Below are 19,041 nucleotides of genomic sequence, written 5' to 3'. Positions count from 1 at the left end.
TCTCAGAGAGGCGGGCTCAGCAGAGCTAGCAGGGCTGGGCCCCAGGGGAACGCAGGTCCCGGGGCAGGTGGAGCGCCCCAGGGCTCTGGGCCCTGGCTCTGGGGTGGGAGCAGCCCTGTGCCGGGGGCTGTGGGCTATAGGGGCCCCTTCAAAGCGCCTGAGCCGCAGCCGGGAGCTCGGCTTTTGTTTTTTAAAAGGACTGGAGAAATTATTAACCACAATTCATGACGTCAGAGTTGATCTGATTAAAGGTTTGTTTTCTTGCTGGCAGAGGTGTGCTCCGTAGAGACTGGTTCTCTCTTCTTTTTTTTTTAAGTTTCTTTTTTGAACAGCAAACGGAGGGAACTGCTCGCATTGCTGCTGCTGCTGCTGCTCCAGCTGCGCGTGTGTGTGTGTAAACAGGATGGTGTATCTGTAGCGGCCACGCGCAAACACACATTTGACCATGAGGACTCTTCGCAGGTTGAAGTTCATGAGTTCGCCCAGCCTCAGTGATCTGGGCAAGAGAGAGCAGGCAGCCTTGGATGAGCGGGGGACCCAGCAGCGACGGGCCTGCTCCAACGCTACCTGGAACAGGTGAGCTCCTGCACCATGTCCTGCCACCCCCGGGCTGCCCCGTGCTTGCCAAGAAGGCACAGGCAGCCTGGCTTGCTGACACCCTGAATGGGTGAGAGCTAGCTGGGCTCTGCCTTGGTGCATTCCATGGATATGTGCTTCAGCGAAAGGCCAGACTAGCTTGTATTCACCTTGCTGTTAGATTTTCTTTGCAGGCTGATAGCAAGCAGTGCTTCCTGCAGATGGTTCAGCCACTCTGTTGTGACAGGCAAGGACTCGTTGCAAAAGATCTGGCTGCATGTAGGTCCTTGAGTCCATCTGGATATTCTCATTCAAAGTGGATTTGGTTTATTTTACTCAAAAAAAAAAAAAATATATATATATATATATATATACACACACAATTGATACAATTCATATATATACATTCATATACATATATAAACAATTGTATATATACATTATATGCAAAAATATATTTACAATTATTAAAATTCATATATATGTTATTTTTATCCACATGACTGTACTGCTGATGGTTGATGCAGATTTGCTGAAATACTCAATTTATTCACTTCAGTGCAAAAAGTTGTTTGTGTTTGTTTCTGTTTGCATGTGTGTTTGTGCACATGCATTTTGGGCAAGGAAAAACGGTCCTTGGTTGTGTTCTTATACATTTGAATTTTATTACTGTTTGGTAAAAAAGAAAATCGCAAACATTCAAACATATGATCTTGAATGAGCCACTGAGCAGAGATTCAATGAATAAAGAATGAAGTGACACTGAAAGATGAGTCTAAGCCTCTGAGTCCTGAGGACTGTGTCACTGCATGGAAAGTTTCACTCATGTTTTATAATTGTCTGGAGGTCACGGAAAGAAAAATAGTGGAGAACTATAGACACATTTTTAAAGGTATTTCAGTTTTAAGCAATTATAATAAGATTTTAAAATATCTCTCATCCCTCTCACCCATTGCTGTGTATTCATACTCGGATTATGAATTGGCTGTCTGCTGTCAGCAGCACAGTGAGCGCTGAAACTGTATGATAACAGAAGAGGCTGGGTACCTGCTCAGAAATACGTGCTGTTTGAATGTCAGAGATGCTTCCTGTGTCCTGATGGTGGTGGTACTCAGGGAGGAGTCAGCAGGGAGGGGAGGTGCTGCTTGGTGTGAGCGAGGTATCTGTGAGCAGCTGTGCCACTACTGTGTGTGAACCCTGCCCAGGCTGGCTTTCTGCTGGGGCTGCCTTTCCCCATGCACTGGTGGCTGTGCCATGTGTCCCCACGGTTTGGTGGCGTGAGACTTGAGACACCTGGTACTGCCCTGCAAACCAAGTGGGCATCTCCATGTCTGCACTAGCAGCTCCCTGGAGCTGTGACGAGATACAGATAGTGAGCAGGTTGTGCTGCAGGGACGAAGGGGAGAGCCTTTATTTCTGATGCAATAGCACACCCCAACAAAGAGCTAGCATGAACAGATTGCCTGTGCTGCTGTGCTCTGTGCAGTACTGAGTGTGAGATCTTGCTGATCAAGGAAGTCAGGACACACCAGAAGAGTTTGCCCCTCTCGCCAGTCCTGGTTGTGCTATATTTAAATGCACTGTCGGTTCTTGTTTCTTGGCAGCAGCTTTGTCTGGGCGTGCCATGCAGGTATCTGCTTTGGAGAGAGGTGTTGTACCCAGTACATCAAAATGGGTTTAGGGAGAGGGAAAGCACAGTACCATGGCAGGCCCTGCCCTGCATGGGGCTGGTGGTGTTGTGCTTTGAGGTGGAGCAAGTCCAAGCTGCAGTCACAGTGCTGAGACTTTCTGTGGACTACTGCTTAGTCACAGCAGGCAATCTCTGCCAAGGACCTGCAGCCTCTCTTCTGCCATCAGGCTTTGTGTCACAGCAGTATGGCTGCCCAGAGACATCCCCTCTGCTGCCTCTCAGCGCAGAGACTGCTGCCTTCTGTGGCCTAATGGTAGGGCTTGCAAGGGGAAACACAGTGCCTGCTGTGGGAAAGGACAATTTCTTCCTCCGTAATACCTTTCCATCACCTGCAAACAGAAGTGCTGTAAAAATTCTTGGCACTGATAGATCAAGAGAAATTGGTGATGAGCTGCAAATCAGGCTTTATATCACAGCTTCTTCCGAACCTGCGTTTCCACAAACCGCAGAAGATCAGTGTGCATCAGCTCGCAGGTCGCATGTTAACTAGCAACCCGCAGCAACATAGTGGAACAATGCAGTTTCATTACAGCTCACAGAATTTGCATTGGATTAAAATAGCTTAGATTTTTTCACTAGAATTGTCTTCAATTCCTTCCCCCACTCCCCGCCCTCTTCTGCTTCAGGCAAAAACTGAGAGCTGAGTGCTGACTAAACCAATCGGACCAAGAAACCCAGAGTTTGTAATCCTGAGCTTGCTGCTGGGGCAAATAAAATCCAGAAAGTTTTTCTTTCTGAGCAAGCCAGCACAGACTGCCCAGATAAGGCTGATGCTGCCCAGGTTCTGCTGTGGATAAATCTCCAGTGGAAGGTGCTTCTGTCCTCTTGCTGTGTGAAAATGGGGAAGTTAAGGGGAATAAGGTGAAGGAGTAGGTAGTGATGGAAAGGCAAAGAGCGCAAAGATGGGATGCTTGTTATGGCAGTGATGCCAGCAGTAAAGCCAAGCAGACATGCAGAATCAGAGTTTTATGGTTTGGGGTAATTTTTATAGGGTTGTAATGTGTGCAGTAACTTCTTGTAAAGTAATTTTTACAGTCACAGGAACCATATTTCATCTCCTACTTAAACATGAGTGTTTTTTTTTTTCCGGATCATAGTGAGGCTACTCTAGTGGAGAAAACATTCCAGACCTATTCCATATTCAATAGATACAGTATGTATGGTAATAGATGCATTCATATATATCTACTGCTTCTACTGGGAAAACTTCCTTCTTCCATTATTTAGTATTTATTTAGAAATATTGTGAGATATTCATGCCTGTGTGAGGAGGACTGGCTTCTTTTTCCTCTCCCTTCAGTGGGAGTCCTCTGGAGAGCACTTACTTACATGGGTGAGAGCCAGAGGCAAGCTGCAGGGTGGGGAAGGGGGCAGGGGACTTCCCACTTGGCCATACCACCATCACACTAGTGCAGCATGCCGAGCCTTGACTGCTGCTCTAGGAACTGGTGGTGGGAGCTGCTTCCCAGAGCTCTCCAGACTCATCTGTACTTGTTTGAATGCAGGTATGATCGGAAGAGTTTCCATAATCTTGCACTCCATAAAATATGAAATCTTGGTACACCTCAGGGAAGTCACTTCACCTGTCTTTCTCAACTTCTTCATAAGTCAAAGTAGTATTTAGAGTTGGTGAAGTTGGGGAACTAATGTCTCCAAAACTCTTTGAAGACAGTTTCGCAGACCAGCTTACTTTCAGCTGTGTGATGCAGTGCATAATTACAGCCTATCCCACTTTGTAGATTGCTTTACCTTGGCTAGAAATTTGAGAAACATCAGTGAACTAGCAGCTGCAATGTTACTTTGACAAGGACAAAGCCTGTGGAGTTCCAGCTGGACTGAAGCTATTCTGAAAGTGGGATTGTCCAGGTTGAATTAAGCTAATTCAGAAAAATGAGTCTATCTTCTGGAGCAGGGTTGTCCTCAAAGAATTGTATCAGGTTCATCATTGCAAATTAGCTATTTGGAATACTGTCCAAAGGAAAAGGAGCCCTCAGTCATTTATTCCCTTTCAAAAACATTGCATTTAACTCTGTGGTGCTAGCAAAGACTGATTATTTATGTGATGTTGTTTACATTCACCAATTTCACCTAAAGAAATTTGCAGACCCTGAATAAAAAATACAGTGATATTTTTACACACACTGCTTGCATATGACAGTAATGAATGCTTTAGAGAACAAAAATCACCTGCGTGCTTTGCACAAGTAAAATGTTGGGCCACACCACATGCTTTGCTAGGCGGTCCCGACCTGGGGCTATGATCTGGTTGGACCAAACAGGCAGTCGGATTTTGCAGTTGTTTCTCAGCTCTGCAGGCAAAGTGCTTCTGATCTGATAGAGTCAAAGAATCACAGAATTGTAGGGGCTGGAGATCATTTAGTCCATCCCCTCTGTTTTGAATATTTCCAGAGAAGGAGACTGTGACCTCTCTGAGAAGTGTGCTCTGTCACCCTCAAAGTAAAGAATTTTTTCCTCAAGTTCAGATGGAACTTCCTGTGGTCCAGTTTGTGTCCATTGCCCTTTATTCTTTTGCTGGGCATTGCTAAATAGAACCTGGCCCATCCATTTGACTCCCACAGTTTAGATATTTATAAATATTGGTAAGATCTCAGTCTCCTCCAGACTGAACAGTCCCAGGGCTCTCAGCCTTTCCTCATAAGGCAGATGCTCCAGACTCCTAGTGTTCTTTGTGACCCTCCGTGGGATTCTCTCTCAAAATTCCCTATCTTTGTTGAACTGGGGAGCCCAAACCTGGACACAGCATTTCAGATGTAGCCTCATCAGGGTAGAGTAGAAGGAAAAGATCACCTCCCTTGACTTGCTGGTCACACTCTTTTTAATGCATATTAGGATACCATTGGCCTTCTTAGCCACAATGCACCACTGCTGGCTCACGGTCAACCTCTTGTCCACCAGCACACCCAGGTCCTTCTCTGCAGAGCTTCTTTCCAGCAGGTCTGTTCCTAGCCAGTTATGATGCATGCAGTTACAAGAATCACAAGAATCACAAGAATCACAAATCACAAGAATCACAAGGTTGGACCTATAAGATCATCCAGTCCAACCGTCTCCTCATCACCATTGCCACCACTAGTACTAAACCATATCACACAGCAAGTTACTCCTCCTGAGGTCTAGACTCTACACTAGCTCTTGTAGTGTACCTTGAACCTCACCAAATTCCTCTGCACCCAATTCTTCTGCCTGTCCAGGTCTCAGTGAATAGAAGCACAGCCTTCTGGTGTGTCTGCCACTCATTCCAGATTCATGATCAGCAAACCTGCAGAGCGTGCATTCTATCCCTTCATCCAGGTCATTGATGAAGACACTGAAGAAGACCAGGCCCAGTACCTACCCCTGCTTGCCACTGCTTGCCACAGGCCTCCAAACAGACTGCACTACTGACTTCAACCCTTTGAGCTATGTTGGTTAGCTTGTTCTCAGTCCACCTCACTGTCCACTCATCTATCTCACACTTCTCAAGTTCACTTATGAGGTTGTTATGGGAGACAGAAAACAGTGTTTTGATCATTGCACTTCTTCCTTTTTGGATTCTTAAAAATGTCAGGGGTATTTTGTGGCTGGAGTAATGGGACAGTGAGGCAGAAGGCAGTGGTGTTTGGGTGCTCAGCTAGTGACTCAAGTGAAGTGCGTGTGTTGGTGATAGTGAGCTGCATTGGCAAGGGCTTTCTATCAGGTAAAAGTCAGAAAAATAAGCCCCACCCTCCTGCCTTGGCACTTGTACTACTAGGGTGGTTGGGAGTGTCAATAGTGAGTGTCAAACTTGGTGCTTTACACAAAGAGATTGACATTTTCTATATCCCTCCATGCTAATGTAAACAGCGGTGAAGCCAGGGCTGTGTGCTGCAGCTGTAGCCACTGCTGCCTTCTCTGCGGGGTCAGGCAAATCTGTAATGAGTGATCTCTCCAAGGAGCTGAAATTTCTTAGTGTTCTGGGTTGATTTTTGCTGCTGTGAGAGCCTTCTCAATTCTAGTTACCTTTTGGCAGTCAGCTGTAACTGTGGCAACTACTGGAGTGATCTAGCATTTTGTCTTAATTCTAAAGGCAAAAAAAGAACATTATCAAAACATTTTTTGTTGTTCTTACTTTCTTCTTTTCAAGACTGAAATACTGGATAAAACTGACAACTCTGCAATGCTCTGAAGTTTTTGTAGACTTTCATTTTCTACTCAACAGTGATCTCCGCAGTTGTCTCATCCAAATTTCCACTCTTGGGCTGAGCCTACTGTGGGTACTCACCTCTTCCCTGCCCACCCACTGGCTCATGCCTCCTCCCAGGCTTCCTCCTGCTCCACTGCTGGTTTCTCAAAATGATTTCTTCTTGTGGATACCAGCCATCATCTTCACACCACGAATGGCCCATGGCTTGTGTGTGTCTTACTGCATGGACACTAATCCATATTAAATAGCACATGTTAAATAACACAGCCACAGCAGTTTGCCCCAAGTCCTGCTAGTTGAGGAGCTGGCATGTGAATTAATATTCTACTCTCAAAAAGTGCAGTAATCCCATAACCCCGAGATTTGTGTTCTTTTGCAATATGGAGGCATGTTTCAGATGCTTACTGCTCGGGTGCACAGAGCCTTCCAGTCCCCTTCTCTACCAGAAGATACTGATGGGGTTCTGCTAGAAACTGCTCATTTCCTTAAACAGGAGAAAGCACAGTAATGCAGGACCAGGAGGAGTTATATGTAAAACATGTCAATACAGCAAAGCAGAAACATTCATAACCCTGAGCTTAAAATCATATGGGGTCTTGTCTTGATTAGAGATTACAGCCTTATTTATTACCAAGTGTGGGTACCTCGGGAACAGACCCATTTTTGGTTTCTTTTCAGCTCTGCTTTGTCTTCTGTTCTGCTTTCTTCTTCACCTTGAGCACACATTTACAGGCACAGCAGCTCCAGGGAAGGTGTTCACAGTAATATCAGTGCGTGAGTACACCCATTATTAACTTTCATGATGTAAAAGAGTTAAAGAAGGCAGTTTACAAAGCATTTCCAATTTAGTGTAACCATTAAAATGTAAGTTTAATTATGTACATCATGACTTAAACCTCAATGGAGGTTGGTTGCAGGCACAAGTGATCCACCCACCTTAAGCATCTAGCAGAACTCTTGTGTGTAAGCAGCAGCTCAGGCTTTCTTTTCACCAAAAGATTGTACTGATCTGACTAAACCCTTTTAAACAATCACTCATTAAGGAAACCATAGCATTACTTTAAGCACAGTTGGATTTGCTGGGGTTTTTTTTCATTAGCTTATGTTTACTAAGAGGATTTATGCTAGCTTTTTATTACTCTGACACCAACTTACGCCATCAGTAGCATTCCTATTTTTCTGACTCCTCTGCATTCTGCTGAGCAAACATTGAGCGGCAGACCATAGTGGTGTGACTGTAACTGCATCCCGGCATCCTGCATGAATGCACTGCTGGCTGAGATGGGAAGGCAGGGCCAAGACTTGTCCTGTGGGTTAAACAGCCATCCCTCACTTCAAGAAGGATCCCAGGCAGATGGAAATGTCATCACTAGGATGTTTATAGGTGCTTGCAACTCATAGTTCTCATTAAAAAACCTTGTTCTGTGTGATTTCTTTGAGGGATTATGATGGACCTGCTAGGCTGGAAAGAGAAAACCTCCCCCTCATTTAGAAAAGCACCAGAAAGAAAGCGAGAGCATACTGGCTTCTAGGAGAGAGGTTTAGTCATTCCTCCCTGCAGAAGGATGGCAGGAACACTGCAAAGTTCATTTCCGAATCAGAAGAGCGTGTAAAGGCTGCTTGTTTTATTCACTACATTCATTGTACTTCACATATTACTCACAATATTAAAATACCCAAGTCACCTCGCTGTATACTGTAGACATTTAGCTGCCCATTTTCAAATAGTCGTAAATGGAATGTGATTGCTTGAGCCAGCCAAAATAAACTGGGTTAGATTATCATGTATGTCTATGTGCACATAAATGCATGGGGGGAAGGGATGACCACTGCGTGTGTGGGAGTGCTTAGCACCAAGAGGGAGAAGATGATAGCAGTTCCTATTTGGACCTGCTTGTGCGTTTCTTCCCAGTGTGTCATATCCTTCAGCTGCCACTTTTAATGTCCTTTACTCACAGATGAATGCAACTGAGCTTCTCTTTGCTGTTTGATGTTGTTGGGTCTGCAGTTCTATCTGCCAGCTCACTCCTCTGCTTCCAGCAAGTATTACAAGGGCTTTGTTTTACTGTGGACCTGAGGAGGTTTGATGTGGGTCCCTGCGATTCCCACATACCCTCTGCATTTCCTTCTAAGCAGCAAATACCAAGCTTTGCTGTGACACTGCAGTGATGCCTTGGCCTTGCAGGATGTTGTTGAATGCACCTGGAAATCCTCCTGAGATCCTCTGCCAGTGGGAATCAGGTTGTCTGTGTAGACCTTATGAGCAGAACTCATTTCAGCTCTTTGTCACTAGATAGGGCAGTCCCAAATCCTCATACCTCCTGGCTGGACAAATCTGTGTGCCTGTCAAGTAAAGGCTGTACTCAACCTTAGTGGGGCTGCTTGAAGGTGGTCCTTCCTTCCCAGCTGAAATCTAAAAGCCCTGTAGTACTTTGAGGATTTTAGCTCCATGCTTAAATGTGGCAAAAATCACCAAGCATCTACAAGATCAGGGATTAGCTAACAGATAGGAAGATTGTATCAGTCTTCTTTTCTTTAGGAATCAAAGATGAAGTCTGCGGTGAAGCTGTAAAAGATGGAATTGGGATGGGGAAGGAAGGAGACTTCTACCTTCCTTCTGCTAGTACTGGAACAGGTTTGGTCTCACCTTTCACTAGCATTTCTTTACCTTTGCCCTCAGACTTCACCTCAGAGATTTAGACTGATGTGTCATCACCCTAAGTGCATTCTGTGTGTTTCAGGAGCATTTCAGGGCTTCATCCTGAAGCACTTGAACTCATTTTAGCAACCTTTTGAGGTGTGGTCTTGTTAAATTCATGGGTTTGGTAAGCATCTCTGCCAAGCATGTGGATTGCTTTGTAGAACGTGCAACACTTTTCAGCGGTTTGTCATTCAGCATTTTAGCATTTGTGGGGATGGTGGCCATGTGCTCCACTTACAGACTGTGCTGGAAATGTGGCTTTCTGTTGAGCTAGAGAATTCTGTCGCTCTTAATCATAGCTTCACTTGTGGCTGATTGCAGAAGAAAATCATCACCACTAAGAAACATCTCCTTCAGGACAGTTACATACATCAATGAAAATGAAAAGGAAGCATTGCTGTAGGACAGATGGTTAGCACGTCGTTTTGTTTCTTGTTGTCTGTCTCAGAAACTTTCCACCTGTTGTTCTTTTTATGCAGCCTTGGTTTTTCTTTAGATGGAGCACGAGCACAAATTTTTGAGAAACAGAAAACCGTGTTTTGTAATCGCTGCTGTTGTAAGTGTTGTAAGTGTTGCCCCTTTATTGAAAATGAATGAGAGATTGATGAAATTGCCTTAAAATTCATAATTGTGTAGTGTTTCTGCCTTTTATACTTTTTAAAGAACTAATTATTTTTGAGATTCCAATAACCCTGTTCTAATAAATTGATGCTTTATTTATGAATTGAGCTTCAGGTCCAGTGTCCAGACTTGACAAACACTGGTTTGTTAGTAAAGAAATCAAGTAATCATAAGTGAGATGCCAGCAATGCTGGAAAGATCAAACTGATGTCATAGCAAAGTTGTAAATTATCTCTGTAATGAGCCCATAAAATATAGGCAAAAATATGCTTAAAATTATACAGAAGTACCTGGAGTATATGAGGATAAATTTTCTGAGGTTACTGATTTCAGGTGCGTAACTATGAAAATTGTGAAATTGCAAAAATCAGAAAGAGATGCTTTTCAAAAATGTCATTTGTTTCCTAGAGTATAATTCATTTTAAGGGATCTGAGATATAACCAGCAGTCATCTGTTACTTTTAAGAATGGTACTGTGGTGTCTGGGAAGAGATATTTGCCGCACCGTGGAAGCGATACCTTTCTAAAATGTGATCTGGTGCTAATGACTCCTCCTGTTCTCTTTCAGTATCCACAATGGAGTAATAGCCGTGTTCCAGCGTAAGGGTCTCCCCGATCATGAACTTTACAACCTCAATGAAGGAGTCAGGTAGGTGACTCAGCTCTACTCAAGGTGCCATTAGCTGGCATGCGCAGCACGGTTTGCTAGGACTTGCAGTTGGAGTATCATCTTTCTTGATATGTTGGTTTGAAAATAAGGAAGGAAAAACAGGATCCCATCCTGAACACATAGCAATGCAGCTCTATACCACTGCAATTATGCCATCCTTTCCACTGATGCTAAGCCTATCTCTGAAGTGCTTCCTTTGCATGCATGTATGATACAAAGCCTTCAAGTGCTCAGGTGCAACAGAGCAAGGAAGGACATTGTGCCTGGGAGTCCCTTCCATGTAGCTGCTCCTTCTGTGTGAACTGAATGTGCTCTAGATGTTATAAAGCTGTCTTGTCAGCAGAGTGACCTTAGTAACACAATTTAATGTTCCTGTTTCTCCGTCATGCTGTGCTGATGCTGTTTCAATAGACTAAATATAGACCAGTGAGGCATATAATGTTGTAGGTTGTTGGGTTTTTGGTTTTTTGTTTTTTTTGTTCTGTTTTTGTTTTTGGTTTTGGTTTTTTTTTACATGAAGAAAAGTGAAGGTGAAAATCCCATCATTTTAGTCATATAAGTTTTTGTTACAAAGAAAAATCTATCAAGACATAAGCTGACAACATGGATTTACAGCATCTGTGATTATTTACTAAACTGTCTCACTGACAAGGGCAAGTAGCACATTTCCTTTTCAAAGCTTGTCCCAGTGCTTTGAAGAATAAGCAAGGGAAAAACAAGCCACATTTACAAAAGACAGACAGCTTCTTGTATTCCCTCTCTGTCTTCAGATAAATCCTCAACGACTCCCTGTCACTTGATAATTATTCCTGCTCTGTCTGGGCACCACAGTGTGACAACATCCATAGAATATCCAGAAAATGCTGGTCCAGTCAGGATAATTGTGGGAATATCTTCAGAGAAGTCCAGGCAGATTACATTTGGCCAGTGAGCTCTCTCTTTTTTCCTCTTTCTTTGTCTTTTTAAAATTAAAATAAACTTATTCTTCAGTTATTTCTTATTTCTCTGGGGAGAAAATGACACGCAAAGAATAGATTTTCTAGGATGGCTGTCAGTTAGCATGATCCATCAATCATTTTGAGTTGGTTATTGGAATAATGGTTGATCATTACTGTAAGTGAAGCTAGGATTCTCCAGCTTCATCTGAATGACAGAAAATGGTTGTTCTGGGCTGAGATTTCCTGGTCCATTGCACTTGCCTCGGGATGCTTGTCTGCTGGTAAGGAACAGAAGAGGAAAAGGAAATTATCCTCTGAGGATACAAGTATAATCTTGTATGGACCAATAAACAGAAGTAAAATTGCTGCTATCTAGTAAACAGCACCCAGATTTTGCATTCATTCACCTGGGTGTAAGCCCTGCACAGCGATGATACTTGCTAGTACAGCTGTGTTTAATTGCAACATCTGAGGCAGCAGAAGAGGCAAACTGACTACAGACCGATTTTTTTTCCCAGCTAGTGATGGATTATGATGCTGCATGATAGGCCTGTTTCCTTTGTTAGTGTAAGAATAATGCTGCTGCATTGTCATCATGGCTGATCATTCAGTTTTGCTTTGTTCTGGGAGGAATAATGTCTGGTGACTCACACCTGAACTGATGGACCAAATATTATGAAATCTAGATCGATCTAGAAAGGCGCTGTCATAAACAAGACATCAGCAGCATCACTTGTTATGTGAGTGAATGTGTGATGGGCTGCAGCATGGCTTTTGAGGCTGGTTCACATAGTTGTGTCCCTGCTACAGGTATTTGATTCCCACTAATCAAATCAAGCTCCTAATGAGAATCACGTTCAGGAAATGTATGACTTTCCCCTTACAGCCTGGAAAGTAAGGGCAGGTTATTCAAAGGAGCCCCAGCCTAGCGGTCGTTCCCTCTCACCTTCCACTTGGCCTGAACATCCTTCTAATTCATTGCCAAATTCCACCCTTTCTCTTATTGACTGCTTGGACTTCTTGGTGAAGCTTCTCAGTGTGTGTCCTGCATGCAGTTCATTCACACAGAATTCTAAGATGAGAAAACAGCAAATGGACTAAGAGTACAGAAAGCTCTGTCTAAAGAAGAAAGCATGGTGGTGATATTTTTTGAGCCTGTTTGTGTACACGTCCAGATGTGGCCTCTTTCTTGAATCTGCATTCCTGCTAGTTTCTTCATTTTACTGCTGATCATAGTCATTAACTTTGTGGGACCTCCTGACTATTTGCAACTCAAACCTTTCTCTTCAATTAAATTCAGCTCAAACCAACTTTTGGTTGAGACCAACTTCACACATACAAAAAAATCTGGGTTACTACTCTTGATATTAAATTCAAAATATTTTATTTTGGTTAATATTAGTATTCAGTGTAAAAATATCTGGTTTATAAATATGACCTCAGAAGTGGGACAAGTCCTTGTTTGCCTTAAGATTGTTTTAGATGTATTTTCCCAAGAAGTACATTAATAAAATGAAACACATCACCATTACTTCCGTGGAGCAAAATTTTTTGTATGGAAGTGTTTGAGTTATCAATAACCTTTTTCAGCATTTACTGAATGGTAAAGGAAGTTTTTGTTTTGACACTTTAATTGGAGCAGATTCTGGAGTATTTTCATAGTTAAACCTTGAATACCCAGTTGACCCACAGACCAAGTGTTAATATTTGAGCACGTTATTCCTGTGATGTTTGTGCACCTTCAATTTGATTTAGGAATGTCACAGTGTTCCATTACCATAAGTCACGCATATGGGCAAGTACAGCTTCCTAGCCTGAATACACATGTAGAGGATTTGTACTCTGATTATTTATGCACTGGTTGCTTAATAAGTGTCAGTGGGTACAAATCAGTACAGTATCACTTACTGCTCTGCGTTTGGCCACTAATTTAAACCGGTGCCTTTTGACACCATTGTTATGTAATTACTCTGGTATTAGAAGGTGGCCTTAAGAAGTTGGATAGAACTGAGGAGACCTACATCAAAACAAGAACAACAACTAAAACAAAAAACCTAAACAGTGTATGATTTCAGTTCATTTCAAATTGCCCTACCACCTGAATAAAGATGCATCATAATGCAGGTACCAGAGAAGATACTCTAGTAAGAGGAGTCTCATCAATGCATGTCTTGTACATTACTTCTTGTGAGCTCTTACTAGATAATTCAGTAGGGGATTGATTAAAAGTTTAAGTAACAAAAATCTCTATGCATATACTTACTACTTAGTATTTATCTTGGTTTATTTGTGCAGTGGAGTGGAAATGATGGCACGTTTTCCATTTTCATTTCATATGTCACAATATGTCATTTCAAAATGTTTATTTACACCACTTGTAAACCAAGGAAGAAAAACAAGGTAAGGGAAATGGAGAGGAAGCCCAATATCCTGTGTTAAGATCAATACACATCATAGCTCCCTTTTTTTGAGTTTCAAGATAATGTTTTGATCAAACACAATACACTTCAGTGTTGTTTCCTCTTTTGTAGCAAAAGTTCAAACCCAGTTAGATCACATCCTTATATTTGCTTCATATAATCTAATTGCTAGTAAAGATAAAATCAGGTATAATACTGTCTTAGACTTTAAATTCAGTACAATTACATACAATAAGGAGACCTTATTGGACTCTGTCACTTCCTGAAGGGAGGTTGCAGTGAGCTGGGGATTGGTTTCTTCTCTCTTGTAAGCAGAGATACGACTAGAGGGAATGGCTTCAAGCTGCACCAGGCGAGATTCAGGCTGGACATTAGGAAATACTACTTCTCTGAGTCGTCAGGCACTGGAATGGGCTGCCCAGGGAGTCACCGACCCTGGATGTGTTCAAGGGATGTTCATACACTGCATTGAGGGACATGGTTTAGTGAGAACTAATTGGTTGGACTGGATGAAGATTTTGTAAGTCTTTTCCAACCTTGATGATTCTGTGATTCTGAGTAATGTTTCTAGAGAATCTCAAAATGAACCAAGGAAGCAGCAGCAGGAAGATTAAAAAAGACAGGAACTATTTTAGTGTGTTTTATGTGCATTTTTACTATCATATTAATTTATGAAGGCATTAAACAGGCAATGAAAGTCTGATAATAATGATATACAAGCATCATAAAACTGCATAATGACTGTCAGCAAAATCAGATGCACGAGTCTTCTATCTGATCAGTGATCTCTTACAGGTTTAATCAGATTTTTACCTAGATTCCACCATAACATCCACTTATCTAGATAAATTTACTCAGCAATCTGAATTTTCCAGCTTCTGACAGATGACAACCCAATCGATTTTTTTTAAAGGAATTTAAATAAGGATTGAAGAATAAAGAGCAAGCAGTGTGTTCTGTCTAGTTTCGTTGTGGAACTCTGAAATGAATATGGTGCTGAGAACTTCAAACAGCAGTGCTCTGCTGTGGCCTGAGGGCCTCACTATTTCACTAGAAATTAATTAAGCAGTGTGAAGTGTCTGTTTTATTAGGGATTCAAAGAGCAAGATGCATTAATTGTGCTGTCAGTTTTTTCTACCTTGAACCAGAGGTGTTAATGTAGCTGTGCTGCATAATGTGAAGCAGTCCAGTGCGTACAGTCATAGAATCATAAAATCACCAAGACTGGAAAAGACCTCCAAGGTCATCCAGTCCTACCTTCCACATATCACCAATATTTCCCACTAAACCATGTCCCTGAGTGCGGTATCTAAACATTCCTTGAACACCTCCAGGGAATGGGACTCTACCACCTCCCTGGGCAGCCCATCCCAGCTCCTTACCATTCTCTCGGTGAAGAAGTATTTCCTAATGTCCAAACTGAATCTTCCCTGGAACAACTTGAAACCATTCCCTCTAGTCCTATCACTAGTTACATGGGAGAAGAGGCTGACCCCCAGCTGGCCACAACCTCTCTTCAGGTAGTTGTACAGAGCTCAGGTTACCCCAGCTTTGTTGCCCTTTTCTGAACATGCTCCAGGGACTTGATACCACTTTTTTCCAGTGAGATGCCCCAAACTGAACGCAGTACTCAAGGTGTGGCCTCACTGAGGCTGAGTACAAAGGGATGATCACCTCCCTGCTCCTGCTAATAACACTATTTCTGATACAAGCCAGGATGCCTTTTGGCCTTCTTGGCCACCTGGGCACACTGCTGGCTCACGTTCAGCCAAGCGTTGATCAATATTCCCAGGTCCATTTCCCCTACACTGTCTTCCAGCCACTCTGCCCCAAACCTCTAGTGTTGCCTGGGTTGCTGTGGCCAAAGTGCCAAAGTGCAGAACCTGGCACTTGGTTTTCTTGAACCTCAATCCTGTTGGCCTCAGCCCATAAATCCAGCCTGTCCAGATCCTTGTGTAGGGTCTTCCTACACTCAGGCAGATGGACGCTTCCTGCCAACTTGGTGTCATCTGCGGACTTACTGAGGGTGCTCTCAATGCCCTCATCCAGGTTGTTGGTAAGATATTGAACAGGACAGACCTCAACACTGACTGTTCCCCCAGTACTGGTCACCAGCTGCATTTAACTCCATTCACCACCACTCTCTGGGACTGGCTTTCCAGCCAGTTCCTTACCCAGCAGAGTGCATCTATCCAAGCCTGACAGTTTCTCTGTGAGAGACAGTGTCAAAGGCCTTTCCCTCCTCCACCAGCCAGGTCACTGCATCACAGAAGGAGATCAGGTTGGTCAAGCAGGACCTGCCCTTCATGAACCTGTGCTGGCTAGGCCTAAGCCCCCAGCTGTCCCACACATGCCATGTGATCTCCCTCAGGACAGTCTGCTCCACAACCTTACCTGGTGCCAAGATCAGGCTGACACGCCTGTAGTTCCCTAGATCTTCCTTATGACTATTATTGTAGATGGGAATCAGACTGACAAGTCTCCAGTCCTCTGGTACCTCTCCAGCTAACCAGGAACGCTGTTACATGGTGGAAAGCAGCTTGGTAATCACCTCTGCCAGCTCCCTCAGCACCCTATCTGACCCCATGGACTTGTGGCAGTCCAGGTGGAGTAGCAGGTCTCTAACTGTTTCCACCTGAATCATGGGGCGTTTACTCTGCTCCTCATTCCAGACTTCCAGGTCAGAGGGTAGAGTACCCCAAGGACAGTGGTCTGACTTTTAAAGACAGATGTAAAGATGGCATTGAGAACCTCAGCCTTTTCCTTATTCTCAGCGGTCATGTTCCCCGCTGCATCCAGTAAAAGATGGAGATTCTCTTTAGCCCTTCTCTTACTGTTAATATATTTGTAGAAAAAGTTTTTTGTTCTCTTTTAAACATGATTCTATGACATAATTAACTGCAAGCTTGTTGTTTAGTTCATTCACAGCTGAAAAGTGGAAATGGGATGGGATTTTGTTTTATCAGAGGGCCAGTTATCAGATAAGTAGAACATCATTTTTTATTTCTTTCTCTAAATGCCAAGAATTATCAGTAGATATCAGTAGAATAAAAAGAGAAAGTATTTGCATATCACCTGTTAAAGACTACGAGGAAACTAGGACTAGACTTCAAAGAGCTGCTAGCTTGAGGAAAGGGTAGAAATTTAAGCATAGTAGAATTCAAAACCACATCTTTCTTGTTATTTTAACATAAAATTGCTTAATTATCTACATTCAAAGTAAGAAAAACCTTAAGTTCCATTGCTTGTGATCCAGAAGAAAAACAACTTGGACAGTAAATTACCATTCTGAATATGCATGGCATGCATAGCATCCTTTTACTTGTTGAAGTAAGGGCTGGTGAACACTTCTAATGCTTTAAGGTTTAACAGTTTTGTGGGGGCAGGTGTTCAACCTTGATGATGGGATTGTCAATGCACATGGGAAAGGATGGAGTCTCAGGACTCTGCAAGGATTGTTCTCTCCCATATGTTGTAACAGCAGGCATGCTGAGAGGTCTACCCATACAGTGGTCATCCATGGCAATGAGAGACATACAGCTAAAGCCTGGACTGGCTTAGATAACTTTTGTTTATAGATAGTTTGTCTGAGTTAATCAGATTTGTAACCAAAGAGGATTTAAATGATTAGAAGCTTCTGAAAAAAACTCTTCATTGTGTTTATTTTCCATTTCCTTCATGTCTGGAGTGTTTCCCCAGTGTGATATGGGGTCAGTGTGGACATGCACTTGAGGATAAATAAATAAGATACTGTATTTGGGCCTCCTAAAGATTGGCCTGACCCTCCTTCCCCTGAACTTTCAGAAGATCTCAGGAGGCTATGCTGAATCCCATGCATCAGACAACAACTCTGCAGACTTCTTTATGGGAGCATAGTGTTATGCTGGGCTTTTCAAACTGGACATGCATTTGGTTACTAGTTGTAATAATTTAATTGCTTGTTTGTTTATTAAAGATATAGCCTAAAGGGATAGATGATAATTTGCTACCAAATGTGTAGTTTACATAACTACACAAATAATCAGAGCACTGAGTTGTCTAGCTGATGCAAGTCTTTAGATTTTGAGTTGAATTTTACCTCATTTCTACCTGGTACTGCATGGGCAGGTTTCCATAAGAGGCCAAGGCCTGACTGGCAAGAGCTCAGAAGGTCCAGTTGGAGTGAAACTCTTAAATGGTCTGACCTCTTGCTTGTGCATCTTAACAGTGACATGAGTACAAAGAAGTGCTAAACATCTAGCATCCAATATGTGAGACTTAAACAATATACAGCTCTTCAGCTTTGTGGTGACTTCTGTCTGGATGGAACTGTTGGGCTTGTGGGTCTGGAGGAATGCTGGCTCTTGACATGAAAGTTCTTTATGGTAGGTTGTTGTGGTTTTTTGGATGTGAATTTGGTTTGCTCTGTGAGATGAGTTTGTAGGTTTTAGTGCAAAGGAGTCATGAAACACAGGGTTGAACTGTTACGTTTATACCTGCTTTTTCACTGAAACTGGATCCTGACTTGGAAGATCGTGACCCCTTTCAGAAAATTCACTACATTTCATACCTGCAACAACACCTGCGGAATATCATCTTGTCTCAGGTTTCCCACTAAACATTTTGTCATGGCTCTTTTGGGGAGTTACACAGAACAAATTATCTGGCTGTGAGTACACCTCAGCTAAGTTACATGCCCGTTTGTTGGCTCAGCCGCACTGACAGACACAGAGTGCCAAGATTTCTCCCACATTTGCCACACCAGACACCAGTCAAACCCTGACACTGAAGAAGAACAGCTCAGGCATTTTTAAAAGCGTTAGATGTAGGATGGAATACAACCTCTTTCAGTTTCTTTTCATATGTGTTTGTGCAATGAACCATCTAAAAGAACAGCGGGTATTTTGCACCGCAGAGAAATGCTGGTTGAGAGTCTTAGTATTGTTGGCCCTGTTTGTTATAATTTTAGTTAGCCTTTATTGGCAGGCCGTGTGAAAATATTTTGTTATTAGCATCTTCCCCTTTCTCATACAGTGAGCAGCTAATACAGTTTGTTGATTACAGAGGTCCTTTTCATATTCTTTTTATACAGGCAGTTATTGAAAACAGAACTGGGATCCTTCTTCACCGAATATTTACAGGTAGGCATGTGTTTTCTTTCATTTAAATCAGAAATTTTTTTACATGCTACTGAGGAAAATCCCTTCCCCTGCTCTAAATGCCAATACGGAGTCACTTGAAACCATTTAGAGATTTCCATTGA

General features: G+C 42.8%; 1 protein-coding gene across 8 annotated transcripts in view; it reads left to right on the top strand.

Annotated features, from left to right (window-relative positions):
* The window catches only part of PRR5 (proline rich 5), an 86,151-nt gene that overhangs the window by 35,924 nt on the left and 31,186 nt on the right, over positions 1 to 19,041 (top strand). For 5 of the 8 annotated variants that reach the window (XM_052690716.1, XM_052690717.1, XM_052690718.1 and 2 more), the window contains 3 exons: positions 317 to 576; positions 10,340 to 10,420; positions 18,871 to 18,919. In XM_052690716.1, coding sequence (XP_052546676.1) covers positions 446 to 576; positions 10,340 to 10,420; positions 18,871 to 18,919 — 261 coding nt within the window. In that variant the 5' untranslated portion in view covers positions 317 to 445. Of the gene's footprint in view, positions 1 to 96; positions 252 to 316; positions 577 to 10,339; positions 10,421 to 18,870; positions 18,920 to 19,041 lie in introns of those variants that run through there. The other 3 variants (XM_052690721.1, XM_052690722.1, XM_052690720.1) reach the window with 3 other exon arrangements.

Source organism: Tympanuchus pallidicinctus, unplaced genomic scaffold, assembly GCF_026119805.1.
Source record: "Tympanuchus pallidicinctus isolate F22 unplaced genomic scaffold, pur_lepc_1.0 scaffold27, whole genome shotgun sequence".
Classification (NCBI taxonomy): Eukaryota; Metazoa; Chordata; class Aves; order Galliformes; family Phasianidae; genus Tympanuchus; species Tympanuchus pallidicinctus.
Note: the sequence above shows the minus strand (reverse complement) of the source record. Positions and strands in the feature narration are given on the sequence as shown.